Genomic DNA, 16,270 nt, shown 5'->3' on the forward strand with positions numbered 1-16,270 from the left:
TGACTTCCTGGCACCTTTTATAATAGCAGATATTCAGGCTATTACTCCTGAGCACTGCAGCACGCACCACTACAGGCAAACGAGCAAAGCATCCGGAAAGTCCTCTGGGACAATTGGCATCATCCCAGTGAGTGCATTTAAATTGAGGAACACCCCAACACAAGACGTTTGGGGCCATTGTTCTTAAGCATTGCATTAACTTGGCCCCTTCCGTGTTGATGAATAGCTTTCCTCTCTGCTAGCCTCAGCCTTGAGGCTACTAATTGTTGGTGGATAATTTATCACACACAGGGGAGGTCTGAAATCTTCAGGCAGATGTGGACTGCTGGGCTTGCATTCCACCAGAATTGGAACAGACTGCATGAATACTATGTAAACTTTTGTGTGATTTGTTTCATTTCCCAGCCATGAGATCTACGTGACTATTTATTCCAGATTTATACAATTGATTTTATGTGCTACAGTCCAATAGCTGTCATACCAACTCTGCGGTTTTTCTCTATTGCTTCATGTTGATTGCATAATGCGCTGCAAGATTTTAGTAGGAAAATGCACAGCATTGTCAACTTCACACTTGGTACATCAGTCCATGGTGTTTACAGATGTGGCATTTTGAGGGACAATGAAGAGAATAGTGATGAATGATTTGAGCTCAAATTTCAATGTGTCTCAAATTGAAAGAATCAAAATCCATCAACCCTGACAGTAAGCCCCAAACATTTTTCACTCTATACTTAACTAAATTATCCATCAACTTTAAACCCTTACCAAATCCCCCGACATGCTACAACCAACAATCCGACTATATGAACTGAAAAACAGGCGCCGTAATTTAGCAGAATTATTTCCTTTTCTACTGAAAGCTGGATAAATGCTGTTTGCAGGGATGTTGTTGAAAGAAAAAGCAGAATTGCTCCAATCTTTCACTGCAGAAGAGCAATGAATGATTGGAGGATGATGACTTTCACTCAAACTGGTTGTTCAAGTCCCCTCATATGGATTTTCCAGGGTGTCAGCTGGCCAGTTGTCCCATGTTGTCTACCGTGTATCTTAATGATCCTTAAACTTAGTTTCTTGAAAAGAAATTGCATGTAAACCTGAGCCAATGGTTTTTTTACTGTTCCATATTGATGACCATAAATATAAAATCTCCATTCTTTAGGAGTATCTATTTTTCAATTTTAATTTTGTGGTGGTTAATTTTGTCATAAAATCATTCCTTAGTTGAAAGTTAATATCTCAACATTCTATCAATTTTAGCATTCCATCCAGTCAAAAGGATGAACTGCAATGTATAATAAGAGGCCGTGAGGAAGCAAATTTCAGTTCTTGAATGCTAAAATCAGCTTGAATATCTATGGTTATCATTACTGCTCCCTGGTCTGGCCATCTGATTTGAATTTCAGACTGAACTCTACATTTATACCATTAAATAATCATCTTCTGTGGAAATTTACCTGCTTACATGACAAGTGCTCATCTATTCTCTTAGTCTCAGTACATCACTTTTCGAAATAAATTAATGTTGAATGTGTGAAAGTTAAAATGATACCTTCAGATTTGGTGCAGGGTGCCTTTTATTATTTATTATTGTCAGCTTGTATGTACATGTACAAGGATTCACAAAAGAAACAAGTACGTATAATGCACCTATTATTTTATTGTTTCTCCTCCTATTTTTCAATTATGTGAAGCATACTCAAATTCCTTTCCATGTCTGAAATCCCCTGCTTCACTCTTTAGATCAGGTGTGTTACTATTGAGGCTGACATCATTCTACTGTATCACTCCTCAGTACATCACTACCTATCCCCACCCCTTGATTCCGTATGTATTAAGCAATCTAGGGACTATGCCTATGTCTAGGTGAACAGTTTGAAAATCAAAGCTTGACTTATTTAAATTTCACCAAGAAATAGTTTTACAACAAATTTTGTGAAGATGTCCTTTTCAACAGCCTCTCGGTTGCAGCAAATATTGTGATTGTCTTTTACATGGTTGCATCACATATCAAATAAAAGAATGTGGTTAACTAAGTAAAAGTGGAGGCACCAATTACAGTGTTTTCTTAAGTAATTGAAAGTGGAATTTTATTACCTACTAATTCCGAGAAAAATATGAAGACACAACATCACACACACAGGTAATAAGTTTAAAATACAAGAATTTGATTTTAGTGTTTGCCTTAAAAATATCTTCAGACTAGACTATTAGGGTTAATCAATAAGGGTTGATTGCTCATGGCAATCAGCAATTGAAAGAAAGTCGAAAAAGTGCATGGAAACAGGCCTAATGCAAAAACAGCTTGTTTTGACTGGGAGGTAACCCATTGTAGGTATTTGTTTCTTTTGTGAATCCTTGTACATGTACATACAAGCTGGCAATAATGAATAAAGAAGGCACCCTGCACCAAATCTGAATTATCTGTGAGAACTATCCTGTTGTGAATGACATAAGGCCACTTGGATTTGTTCTATAGCTTGTTTTGAAGGTTGGAAAAGTACTGCAGTCATTACAAAATGGAGATTCAGCAAATAATCTTAGATTCTGAATCGTGTTCATATAAGGAACATTTCCCCGCTTATTGGTCTTTTCACCAGTGGGATGGGGTTGACAAAACTGATGCCACAGAGTGTGAGACAGAACTCCGAGAGCCACCATCTCCAATGTTCCCAATGGAAGGCAGCGTGAGACTCTTGTTTATGTTATATACATATATATCTGTATATAATATAGTTTAAGCTAACAGATTCACTCATTACTTGATATATATTAGAGAATATGTAAACTAGATTAAGCTAATAAATTTGCTTCACACTAAAGTGTACGTGTCTTGTATTAATTCTGATCAGACCTTATAGAACCAGTTAGGTACTTTCAGCCTAACAATACATTGATGCAGACAGGAACAGCAAAGGTTACATAGTTTAAGAGAATGTCCTAGACATGTTAGATTTTTATTCGAAGATCACAGTTTAATGGTTGACTCAGCATTAGTGGAATCATTCAATATATTTGTGTACTCAGAGAATGACTGTTTTCTTGATTTGCTTTTTCATTGAACACTCTTCCAAGATGATGACGAGAAAGAGTCAAAGGAGAGAGAGGGACTGCCAGTTCTGCAGTCACAAATTCACGCTTTTTCTCTTTCTCTGCCGGCTTAAAAACAGTCAATGGAATATGGTTTATTTATAAATTCCATATCTAGCTCCTTTGTTTTTCCAAGGTCACTTATTGGCAAATGAACCTCTCATCTCCACATATGCACATTTATCAACCAAGTATGAATTAAAACAGGTGATGTGACTTCCTTACCCTGACTCAGTTGACTGGTTTTGGTGTTGAAATTAAATGGTCATATCAGTGAAGCTGGTGTTATTTCATCTACAGTGTCTCAACTCCATGCCCATCATTGGTTAAACTAGATGATGACGAACACAAATATTTCAATAAACTTGAGCTCAACTTCCAAACTCAAATCACAGCAGACTGCATTTTGCATATTTTTCACCTCTAACCTAATAGCCCCCTTCACCACCCTGAAGTGTTTGTCCAAACTTTAACTACCACATAACTCAACTTCTCCAACAACCTCTTTGCCTGCTTCCTCCACTTGAATCTGCACTCTCTCCAACTCATCCAAAATCCAAGCCCTCTCACTCTTCTATGCTTAGTCTCAATTTTTTTTGTTCACTCATGGCATGTGGGCATTGGTCGCTGGGCTGGTATTTATTGCCCATCCTGGTTGTCTTTGAGAAGGTGGCGGTGAGCTGCTTTCTTGAACTGCTGCAACCCATGTATTGTGTGTGAACTCACAGTTCTACTGGAAGGTGTTCAAGGATTTTGACCCAGCAATATTGAAGGAATGGCGATATATTTCCAAGTCAAGGTGGTGTGTGTCTTGAAGGACAAGTTGCAGTTGGTATTCCCATGTATCGTGCTGCCCCTGTCCTCCTAGATGGAGTGGTTAACAGCTTGGAAGATGCTGTCGAAGGAGTCTTGGTGAATTTCTGCAGTACGTCTAGCAGCTGATCCCCACTGGTCCTGCTGCTGAGCATTGGTTGTGGAAGAGTGAACGGTCGTAGATATGATGCCAATGTAAGGTTCCTAACCTCTGACCTGCCCTTGTAACCAATGTATTGATATGGCTCATCCAGTTCCTTTTCGGGTCAATGGTAACCCCCAGATACTGGAGGATTCCATGATGATAATTCCATTGAATGGTTAGATTCTATCTTATTGGAGATAGTCATTGCTCTGATGAAGGGTCTAGGCCCGAAACGTCAACTTTTGTGCTCCTGAGATGCTGCTTGGCCTTTTTTGTGTTCATCTAGCTTCACACTTTCTTATCTTGGATTCTCCAGCATCTGCAGTTCCCATTATCTCTCATTGCTCAGTATTTGTTTGGTATGAATGTTACTTGCCACTTGTCAGCCCAATCCAGGAAATTGCTCAGGTCTTGTCACACTTAAACATGGGCTGCTTCGTTATCTGAGGAGTCACAAACGGTGCTGAACATTGTGCAATCATCAGTGAACATTCCCATTTCTGACCTTATGATGGAGGGAAGGTCATTGATGAAGCAGCTGAAGATGGTTGGGCTGAGGACACTACTCTGAGGAACTGCTGCTTGACATGTCCTGGAGCTGAGATGACCGACCTCCAACAGCCATGACCATCTTCCTATGTTTCGGGAAGGATTCCAAATATCAGAGAGATTTGGCCCCTGATACCCACTGACTCCAGTTTTGCTCCTTTGATGCCATCCATGATCAAATGTTGTCCTGATGTCAAGGACTGTCACTCTAACCTCACCATTTGTTTACCTATTCCATCTTTACTTATCTCTCGCAGTTCTCTGCTGCCTCACTCCAACTCCAGCATTGTAGTTACTCAAGCGGTTGGTCATGATCAGTCTATCAGGATCATCTGCACAAACTAAGGGGAAAGGGGGATTGAGTAGGGGGAGTAATAAAGGGCGGTGGGGTGCCCCTGTGGGGCTAGACCAAGCAACCTGTTTTCTGGTTTGGGGGCTGCAGGCTGGTTTGAAGGCATTGACAGCAATGAAATGGGCCACAGTGCCTGCAAGGGGGTAATAAGGTAGGGCACGGATGGGACCAGGGGTTATGCAGGGGGCAAAGTATGTCCACAATCAACAGTAGCCCATTTCAAGAGAGGGGAGTGGTGTATGATCACTCTTGGCATGCTCACCATATAATGCCAGGGTCTGGGTGGAAAATGTAGGTGGAGGCTCATGCAGATGGGTTGGGTGAGGAGCTAGTAAAGCCTATGGGGTGTGCAGGAAGGGTTACCAGGAAGGGGATATGGATGTTTGAGGGTGTCACCAACACGTAGAGGAGGAGGCTGAAAGACAGTGGCTGAAGAGTAGTCACTGTTATCTTCCATCATGCTAGAAATTGAAAGCACACAATGCAAAGGAAAATGCCGATGACCACATCCTTATTGGGTGCGAGTGCACTGCAAGACCCACTGGTGTAAATCCCTTTTAAAGAAAAACAAATTTACGCAAAGCCCCTGGCACTGCACAGGACATTAGACCGGTGAGATCCCTAATCCCTGCTCATCCTAATGCATTGGCTTCCTGTTTGCTGTTTGCTGTTCGCTTCCCCCCATCCCAGACATTGCTGACCACCTTCTTCACATCAACACCTTTGTGAAGATCAGAGAAAGAATAGGGATCTTGTAGGAGGAGGGGGAATGGTGTCAGCATGAACTATTGTCCTGTATACACCTTGCTCCTCTCAATCCCAGATTCTGCAGCAGGCTCTCAACACAGACACTGACCCATGGTACACCCTGTATGTGCATAAAGTTGGGCTTGAGGCTGGCACTGATACATTGGGCCATGCAGAGAGACAAATCCCAGATGTAAAGTCAATACAGTGATGCTTTTAAAAAGTGCCAAATATTTTACAGTGCATGTCGCCCGTCCCAACAAAGTGCCATCAATAGGTTTTTTTCTTCCTCTCCTTCCCACTACATGTCCGTGTTGTTCCAGGTTCTGCACCTGTCCTCGAGGTAGCCTGCTTAATAGTTGAACCTGTTAGCCTTGGAGGTTTGGTTGGGTAACTCACTGCGGCATTTGTGTCTGAATGGGGCAGATATCCCAACGATCTTCTGCCAAAGGCATGTGGACCCACCTCAGCTGAAACTTGAGGAGGTCAGGCAGGGTGGAGGTGGGTGGTCCCAGGTATCTCTCTGAAATGCTGACAAGAGACCTCCTGAGGGTCAACTGTGTGGTTCCTCTTCCAGCTGGGTACCTCCTGGCACTGCCCTATCTCCTTGTGAGGACTGGGCACCTGGAGAATGGACCAGGCTCACATCTGACTGTGTGTCCATGTCTTCAGTCATGATGTCCAGTGGCTGGGGCAATGGAGTGCAGGTCTGTGCCCCCTCCCGCAGCCCCTGAGGGGTTTGGACCTGGCTGTCTCCCTGGTGGCTGCCAGACAGATAGACAGACAGTCTCATGATTCCCTGCCCTGCTGTAACTTCTGGGCACTGAGGGCTGAAGTACCCCACATCCCTGCCTGCTGCTGTTGCCCCTCCCTGTGCCTGGAGACAAACTCCCTGATTGCTGAGCCCACCAGGAGGCTCCTCTCCTGCCTGGGCTTGAGTAGGAGCACAGTCACTGGTCCCCCACCCCCTATTGAGTGTCAGTGGCCTGAGGTCTTTCGACTAATGGCTAACTTGGAGTGTGTTCAGTCAGATAGGAAACTGAAAATTAATGGGATGAGTTGGACCAATAACAAGGTATTTAACAAACAATAATCCTCCTCAATGCACCATTATACAATGAAAAACCCACCACGTCCCTTGTCAGAAGCATAAGAAAAAGGAGCAAAATGCTCCCAATGCGAAGATGGGTCTTGCCAGAATTCTCTCGCAATCGGCATAGACCATGTTACTGTGACTCCTGAAAGGTTCTGACCTGTACATCTAATCAAACCTTCACTCCCGCTCATAATCCTCTGATAGCCTGTTCACAGTGCAATTCCAAATTATGCTGACGAGCTCAGAGCTCCCTAAATATTGTGGGATACATTCATGGTTTTTAAGGTAATATGCGCTCCTGGAACAGGACCCCCACAAAACACACAGCACAACATAAGGACTGCTTCCTTTTTTTTTGCACACAAATCTAGTAAGGTCCTGTGCAGTGTATTGTTTATAATATTCCATGTAAGGAAGTACAAGCCTTGTTTGGTAAAGCAATTCACTAAAACACTGTGCTTGCATATGTGATATAACAAGGTGCAGAGCTGGATGAACACAGCAGTCCAAGCAGGATTAGAGGAGAAGTTAGGCTGACGTTTCAGGCCTAGACTCATTTCTGAAGTACACATCTGCTTTCCTGCTCCTCTGATACTCCTTGGCCTGCTGTGTTCATCCAGCTCTACACCTTGCCATCTCAGATTCTCCAGTGTCTGTAGTTCCTGCTATCTGCTTGCGTGTGTGCCTGTTTCAAAAACTACAAATGACATTCAGTACTGAAAGGGTCAATGCAATGACCTCATTGTGCAATGATGCACGCAGTCTTTGCTTTAAGGCATTATAGCACATTACTGTAGTGCTCACTCATGCACCCCTTAAGGCAATGTTTCAGTCCTTTTGTCTCATCTTATAATGCGCACTGAGCAGCCCCTTACTTCACAGAATGCCAAACAGTACAGTATGAAAATCTAAAATAATAAATAAATCCTTAAATAAATCCTTAGATATGTGCCTCAAACATGCAATGTTAATACAAGAATAAACCTGTTTCCTGTATATTTTTCTATTCTTTGTACAGTGTGAAGTGTCAAAGATTGATGCATTCCAAATCTGTACGGCTTTCTCTGCTTTTAGTTATTCGTTTAACCTGAAAATTTGAACTATGTCCACTTGTGAGCTATACTCTTATTTACATCAAGAATGTATTTTCTAATCTTAGTCTATTTAGTGAAATAAGGAAGGAATTGTAACATACAGTTATTTGGAAAAAAATTAAGCAGATGCTTGCTGGGAAGTGGAAAATCGCTTAGTAAATGTAAAGCAACTACAAATGTATAGAGACCAGAGCTGAAGTGGAGGGGGGTGGGATAGAGAATTGTTTCATTCCTCATTCCCTTTGTTTTTTATCCCTCATTCTTCTTAGTATCCGATGGAATTTAGTTTTTACGGTCGTCTGTGTTTAACTTTTATGTCAACTCTATGCTCTGCATAATTCTCAAGTTTCAAAAAAGATGGGTTTAATTGATACCGTTGGCCAGTCTACTTTGATCTCACAGCCCTCTGTACAAAATGCTCTTCCTTTTGTTGTTTGCATGGTACATTTCATCCTTTCAATCAAAAGAGTTCACAGCATGAAGAGCCATATCGCATAGGCGCAAACTTCTCTCGTAAATAAAAGCATAGTGTTCAAATATTCATTTTTAAATCACTGTCTCAACATCCTTGGAATCATAGAGATGTTGCTGTCAGGTTGAATGCATTATAATGAATCCTGTGCAATAAACCTTCGATGAATTGCTTAAAATGATGAAATGTGCATTGGAATGAAGTGAACCCAACGTCAAGAAATGTCATATTTGCCAGTTTTCTGGTGCTGTGGAGCAATAGGTGAAAATAGTACAAGAAAACAGCTTGGAATTATAAACAACTATTTGTTTCCTTTGGCCCAATGCCGTCATGCTAATGTGGTTTCATTCAGAGCGAGCAGTTATGGATGCTAACAGTTAGTTTCCCCCATCTCTCCAGCAACAACCAGAAGGTCCCAGTGCCTCAGGCCTGGAACACAGCTGCAAGCTGTTTCAGCCTGCAACCCTACACCTGTTTCCATCCCTTCTCCTCCCCTTCCAACCCCAATACAGGGCCCTGCTGGGAGCAAGCCTGTGCCAGAAATATGCCCATGCCATGCTAACAGTTCAGGCTAGGAAAATGAAGGGCATTCATTCCCAGCTGGCACGGCAGTAAATCATTTGTTTGCTTCACATCTATGGCACCTGGTGGGAGTCCAGACGGGGAAAACAGAATTGTTCCCGTCCTTTTCTGAGGCATCTGCAAGCAAATCAGGAGGGTCCCAGGCTTGATTTTTCTTTTTACAAAAAAACTCCGCAGAGTTAATCTCGGCCAGGACAGCCACAGGAGTGCTGTTGGTATTTACTCTGGCCGTTAAGTAGTGAGCCAATACTCTCTGCCTTACACGGAGAATAGTGTGTGATGTTGATAGCTGTTACTCAGTTCAAAAGGTGGGGTTGATGGGCGAGTGTGCGATTGAACTCCTTTTGTCATGCTTCTCTGGGTGAGTAATTCTCAGTTAGCAACCCAGAGGTTGTATTCCAGTCCAATTGTGTGAAATTGAATTTTGTGAATCTGGAAATCTCGGCCATTTTGACAGATCCTTTGCCCTTAGGATATCTTACCACTAATTAACTAGAGATTCACTTTAATACTCGCAGTGATTTGCAATTATTTCCTTACCCAGTGCATGCAATTTCCAGTGGTTCACTAATGTTGAGAATGCAACAGGTTTCAAGTTTCAGTGATAATGAGAACTGCAGATGCTGGAGAATCCAAGATAATGAAATGTGAGGCTGGATGAACACAGCAGGTCCAGCAGCATCTCAGGAGCACAAAAGCTGACGTTTCGGGCCTAGACCCTTCATCAGAGAGGGGGATGGGGAGAGGGAACTGGAATAAATAGGGAGAGAGGGGGAGGCGGACCGAAGATGGAGTTTCTCTTGCCTGCACCCCCCCTTCCCATTTTGAGTTGTTACAAATGCCAATGTGAAGACAGTTTCAGGAGGCCAGGCCATTTTGTTTTGCTAACTTGAAGACTTTGAAAGAAGAGGTAACAAGTATGTTTTTGAGGTGATCCGCCTTGTAAGTGCATCAAGGTGTTTTGCTTTAATGTGTGTGTGAGGAGGATGTACTGTAACTCTGTCCCTGAGCCTCGTGGCATTCACCATCTTCATATTCCCTGTGTTGTCTCAAGGGCCACCATGTGGGGTCATGGTGACTGAGACACCTAAACCAAAGAATTCCTCGCACTGTGAGGTGGAGGACTAGCTGATGGTCCTCACCTATCATGAGATGCTTATGTTAGCTCCCAGATCATTTGAATGAAAAATGGATCGTGTCGTCCTGAAAAGTTCAATCAACTTTGATTACAGCTTCTGCAAACATACAGTGTAATCACAGGCACTTACATGTCTGAATCAGGCTGAGCAATTTGGATGTACTGTCACGCACCTTCTTCAGTGTGACATCCTAGGGGAGGGCAGGCCTCAGTGAGATGGAGAATGAGACCTGCAGATTACTAAGTCATGTACTATGCTATAGTGTTGACATCATGAGCTTGCCCCTTAGAAGTACGTGACATAACACTGCTCCCACCTATTCGTGAAACTTTTTTGATTTGATTTATTGCAGTCAATTGTACCAAGATACAGTGAAAAGTATTGCTTTTCACGCTAACCAGGCAAATCATACCTTCCAAGAGGACGTCAGGGTAATAGAACAGATGCAGAATATAGTGTTGCAGCTACAGAGAAGGTGCAGAGAAAGATCAATTCTAGTATACGAGAGGTCCATTTATAAGCCTGATAACAGTGGGGCAGTGGCTGTTCCTGAATCTGTTGGTATGGGTTTTTAAACTTGTGTATCTTCTGGTTGATGGACGAGGGTAGAAGAGAGCATAACTCATAAGAGTCTTTGATTATGTTGGCTGCTTTTCTGAGACAGCAGAAGTTTGCCTACTATATGCATCTTTCCCACATACGTGTGTCTTTGTTGTACAAGCAAAGAGTATATTAGGAAGAACAATTAGACAAATGAGAATTGAGTGACCATCCAATATTGCAGTTGATGTGTCAGTAAGTGGATAAGCAGCATACAGGTTAGTTGTACAAGTTGATATATTTATTTTTTAAATGGTAACATGCCAACAGTTGTAATCTGGAGCAGTAGCAATGAAGTGCTTGTTGCTGCTGGTCAAGGAGAGACTTTGAAAACAACACATTTGGGAGGACTTTGCTGCAGTGAAACTAGGCAAAAGGAAACTTGGCAACATGCCTGAGGATCAGAGTCAACCTACTTTATGATTCAAATCTAGACAACATTATTAAGGGTTGGTGAATCAAAGATATGACAAAAGAAATTCTTGCAAGTTGCCAGCACCCACCTGCTGAAGGAGGAGCCCAATATTTCTGTTGGTCAAGGGGTAAGTGCCAAGAGAGAGACAAGACTTTTCACGACCAGGGGAGGAAATCCAGATGCCATTTGACATATTGTCAATCTAAGAAGCAGCCACTTGAACTCTCCAACCAGTGTCAGTTGTAGCTGGTCATTCTAGATCGTAGACTTGGTTCTAAAGTGAAGCTGTGTACAAGGGCAATGCCTGAAAACAATGGGTATGTCAGAATTGGTCAGAGGGTAGCACTTCACCAGCCCTGGGGTGGCATGGATGCAGACAGCGGTGTCAGAAAATAGCAAGGAGTCACTTTTGAACAAAGGGAAGTATTCTTTGGCTGTCATCTGTACAGTTGAAGCCTCAGCTAGGAACCTGTTTGATGCGCACTTGCATTTCACTCATGGTGGAGTGGCCTCTGTCACGTGGGGAGACTGATAGCTCAATAAAAATGGCCTTCTTGCAGCTATCCAGAAACTCCATTCTGTAGAGAGAGGCTGCTGCCAACAACGACCGCTTCCTCCTTTGGAAAGAAAATAAAGAGTTTGAATTCTTTGGAGGACCTCTCAACTTCTTCAGTGAAGCTGCTGAGGCTGTAGAGCTCCTGACCAAGCAGCAGCGTCAGGGGGCCACCTCCTCTTATTCAGGCAGTGAGAGAGGAGGAGGAGGAGGAGAACAGAGAGAAATTAATTCTGGGAACACAACTCCTACTAGGTGGAAGCCTGTGGGAAAATCCTGCTCAAATGTCCTCAAATCAACCTGAAGTTTTCTTTTGTTGAATGTATATAATCTTATGTGCCTGTTATAGAGAGCAGCTGGTAATGAGCTGTATACAATCCAGTGGGGCTGCATGTTAAATAATACTGGCTGATTCCTTGCTTCCTTTTTTATTAGGCCTCTGCTCGAGATGGATTGCTGTCTCTGTGGGAAAAATCTTCTTGTTTTGTTACTGATTGGAATACAACTGATGATTCATGCCAGGACTCTGTGGAAGAATTGATGCACTGACCAATATGGGAATTGCCCTGTGACAGAATTGCATTAAAAGAAATATTAGAACACTGAGAACTCAAAGGACAACTGAAGTATTAATTACTATTAAGAATGCACCATTAAACAACTATGGTCTCAGGTTAAAATATTATGCATCAAGAAATCATGATGGACTGTAAACTAAACTGTGAACACTATGCTTTTTATAACTTTGTAGCTGTATGTGTGCCTGCTTGACATTCCCTCTTTGTTACTTATTTCTGGAGTAGCATAAAATCAAATTTCTTACACACTGAAAAAACATACAATTGACACCATTCTGATACAGTAGACATTGGGAAACCATATTTGTATAGAATAGATATAAAACCTCATACTATAAAGAAAATAAATCCTGCCTGTCAGTGACCAAAGAGATTGAAAATGTCATAAAATGTATGAGCAGCAGTAGGCCATTCAGCCCACCAGGTCCACGACATGATTCAATTAGATTGTAGCTGATCTGATAATCCTCAACTCCACTTTCCTACCTTTTCCCATAACCCCTGATTCCCTTAAAATATGTCTATCTCAGTCCTGAATGTACTTCATATCTCAGCCTCAACAGCCTTCGGTGGTAAAATTTTCATAATTCACCATCCTCTGTGAGGAAAAAATTCCTCCTCATTTCTATTTTACATGGGCATCTCACTCTGCTCCAAGATGCTCCCAAAAGGGGAAACAACAGTTTACCATCTACCCTGTCAAATCACCTCAGAATTTTATAAGTTTCAGTAGGGTGGCTGAGATAACAGGGTGTAGAGCTAGAGGAACACAACAGGCCAAGCAGCATCAGAGGAGCAGGAAGGCTGACGTTTTGGGTCTGGACACTTCTTCAGAAATATTCCACTTGCCTTCCCTAGTTTCTTGAGGTTAACACACTTGGGTTAAATCCCACAGTGGTGCATGTATCTGCAGTCATTTCCCATTTAAATAATATTCAGCTCTTCTATTCTTCCTGCTAAAGTACAGAACCTTCCATTTTCCCACACTATATATTCCATCTATCAAGAAAAGAGGATAAATGATTCACCCATCCTGACTGGTTGAAATAGGATTTTTGCAGGGTGTGTTGATTGTTGAAGTTTATTTCTCTGTAACTGACGATGGCATAAAAGGCATTAATGCATTGGTTTTCTGACTTCTTCAAAGAAACTTCATCATCCTTCAGCCAGTAAATATTCACTCCCCTGAGCACAGCTTATTACTCCTCCCACTTCCTACAGACTAAGGGGGTGGCCATGGGCACCCGCATGGGCCCCAGCTATGCCTGCCTCTTTGTAGGTTACGTGGAACAGTCCCTCTTCCGCACCTACACAGGCCCCAAACCCCACCTCTTCCTCCGGTACATTGATGACTGTATTGGCGCCACCTCTTGCTCCCCAGAGGAGCTCGAACAGTTCATCCACTTCACCAACACCTTCCACCCCAACCTTCAGTTCACCTGGGCCATCTCCAGCACATCCCTCACCTTCCTGGACCTCTCAGTCTCCATCTCAGGCAACCAGCTTGTAACTGATGTCCATTTCAAGCCCACCGACTCCCACAGCTACCTAGAATACACCTCCTCCCACCCACCCTCCTGCAAAAATTCCATTCCCTATTCCCAATTCCTCCGCCTCCGCCGCATCTGCTCCCACGATAAGACATTTCACTCCCGCACATCCCAGATGTCCAAGTTCTTCAAGGTCCGCAACTTTCCCCCCACAGTGATCGAGAACGCCCTTGACCGCGTCTCCCGTATTTCCCGCAACACATCCCTCACACCCCGCCCCCGCCACAACCGCCCCAAGAGGATCCCCCTCGTTCTCACACACCACCCTACCAACCTCCGGATACAACGCATCATCCTCCGACACTTTCGCCATTCACAATCCGACCCCACCACCCAAGACATTTTTCCATCCCCACCCCTGTCTGCTTTCCGGAGAGACCACTCTCTCCATGACTCCCTTGTTCGCTCCACACTGCCCTCCAACCCCACCACACCCAGCATCTTCCCCTGCAACTGCAGGAAATGCCACACTTTCCCCCACACCTCCTCCCTCACCCCTATCCCAGGCCCCAAGATGACATTCCACAGTAAGCAGAGGTTCACCTGCACATCTGCCAATGTGGTATACTGCATCCACTGTACCCGGTGTGGCTTCCTCTACATTGGGGAAACCAAGCGGAGGCTTGGGGACCGCTTTGCAGATCACCTCCGCTCAGTTCGCAACAAACAACTGCACCTCCCAGTCGCAAACCATTTCCACTCCCCCTCCCATTCTCTAGATGACATGTCCATCATGGGCCTCCTGCACTGCCACAATGATGCCACCCGAAGGTTGCAGGAACAGCAACTCATATTCCGCCTGGGAACCCCGCAGCCTAATGGTATCAATGTGGACTTCACCAGTTTCAAAATCTCCCCTTCCCCTACTGCATCCCTAAACCAGCCCAGTTCGTCCCCTCCCCCCCACTGCACCACACAACCAGCCCAGCTCTTCCCCCCCACCCACTGCATCCCAATACCAGTCCAAACTGTCTCTGCCTCCCTAACCTGTTCTTCCTCTCACCCATCCCTTCCTCCCACCCCAAGCCGCACCCCCATCTACCTACTAACCTTATCCCACCTCCTTGACCTGTCCGTCTTCCCTGGACTGACCTATCCCCTCCCTACCTCCCCACCTATACTCTCTCCACCTATCTTCTTTACTCTCCATCTTCGGTCCGCCTCCCCCTCTCTCCCTATTTATTCCAGTTCCCTCTCCCTATCCCCCTCTCTGATGAAGGGTCTACGCCCGAAACGTCAGCTTTTGTGCTCCTGAGATGCTGCTTGGCCTGCTGTGTTCATCCAGCCTCACATTTTCTTATCTTGAAGCTAATTGGTGCTGTTTTGGATAAGCACTCCCTGAACACTGTCCTGAAGTGTGAGCCTAGATTATATGCTCTGGTCTCTAAAGTGGTACGCAGCCCTTTGACTGAGCTACAACTTGACTCATATTCATTCCTTGTTCTTCAGAGGTAGATTGACCCAATAGCTCTAGTTTCTACTTTTTGGAAACATTTACAAGCAAGCAACTTTGATCTGTTGATAAGTAAAGGTTAGCTACTGTTGAACATTTATTTTCAAGTCTCATGTTTTTTGAACTCTTAAAGCATAAATTAAATAGATGAACGTAATAAAAAAGTTAACATGAGTTCAAAAGATTCAAGCTTATTATAATTAATGACGGTAAATATATTTTATAGATTGGATCAGTTTGCAGTACAGACTATCCCAATTTTTCTCTGAGCCTCACGGCAGACTTTTCCACAGTTGGCCTCAAGGAGCCTTTAGGATGAGACTTGAGTTCACAATAAGTTTTTAAAAAAAGCTTTGTCTGTAATTACTTCTTAACCAAATCTTTGAGCTGTGAATAGAAATTCATAAAACAATTAATTGTGCCTACTAAATCTGCATCACAAGTCTAACAATTCATGTTCCTCTTGTTCACAAAACTTCATTTTGATAACTTTTCTAAGAACAGCAGACACAGTGGGGATGATAGCCATCGAGACATTCCAAATATGTGGAAGAATTTCTATAAGCTATCTTGAATATTTCATGTTCATAATTTCTATGTAAGTGCCAAACTTGCCTGTTTATCATATCAAAAACGATTGTTAAGCCACGATTGAAAAGTGGCTTCAAAGTGATGTCAAAAAAGCTTTGTAATCACTTACTTCAAATCAGGTATACTTACACAAAGAGACTGACAAAGATTTAAAGCTGTCTTAGAGGTAGCATTTACACTGCCTGATGGTAGCTGTGAAGTGGCAACTTGAATGAATGCTGATATTGGATGTAATTAATGGATTTTAACTTTAAAATAAATTGGAATAAATAAACTAACATGTCAGAAACAAATTGAATTTCTTGTGTTCAGATTAATTTTCTGCAGCAATGTATGTTAGAGCTAACTGAAGGTATGTCATGTCAAACGTAATGATGAATTTTGAACCAGATTCTATTATTAGGGCAGTGAAGTGTGAACATTTAACCAGCGGTGATCATTATAGCCTTAT

At 43.1% G+C, this 16,270-nt stretch overlaps 1 protein-coding gene across 4 annotated transcripts in view; it reads left to right on the forward strand.

Moving 5' to 3' along the window:
* Nucleotides 1-16,055, forward strand: part of LOC125456532 (uncharacterized) — a 54,639-nt gene extending 38,584 nt beyond the window's left edge. For 3 of the 4 annotated variants that reach the window (XM_059648237.1, XM_059648236.1, XM_059648235.1), the window contains one exon: nucleotides 12,083-16,055. In XM_059648237.1, the coding sequence (XP_059504220.1) occupies nucleotides 13,462-15,030 (1,569 nt within the window). In that variant the 5' untranslated portion in view covers nucleotides 12,083-13,461 and the 3' untranslated portion in view covers nucleotides 15,031-16,055. Of the gene's footprint in view, nucleotides 1-9,229; nucleotides 9,302-12,082 lie in introns of those variants that run through there. The other variant, XM_059648238.1, reaches the window with a different exon arrangement.
* Nucleotides 16,056-16,270: the final 215 nt, after the last annotated feature.

The sequence above is a fragment of the Stegostoma tigrinum genome, chromosome 8 (assembly GCF_030684315.1).
Source record: "Stegostoma tigrinum isolate sSteTig4 chromosome 8, sSteTig4.hap1, whole genome shotgun sequence".
In the NCBI taxonomy this organism is placed as follows: Eukaryota; Metazoa; Chordata; class Chondrichthyes; order Orectolobiformes; family Stegostomatidae; genus Stegostoma; species Stegostoma tigrinum.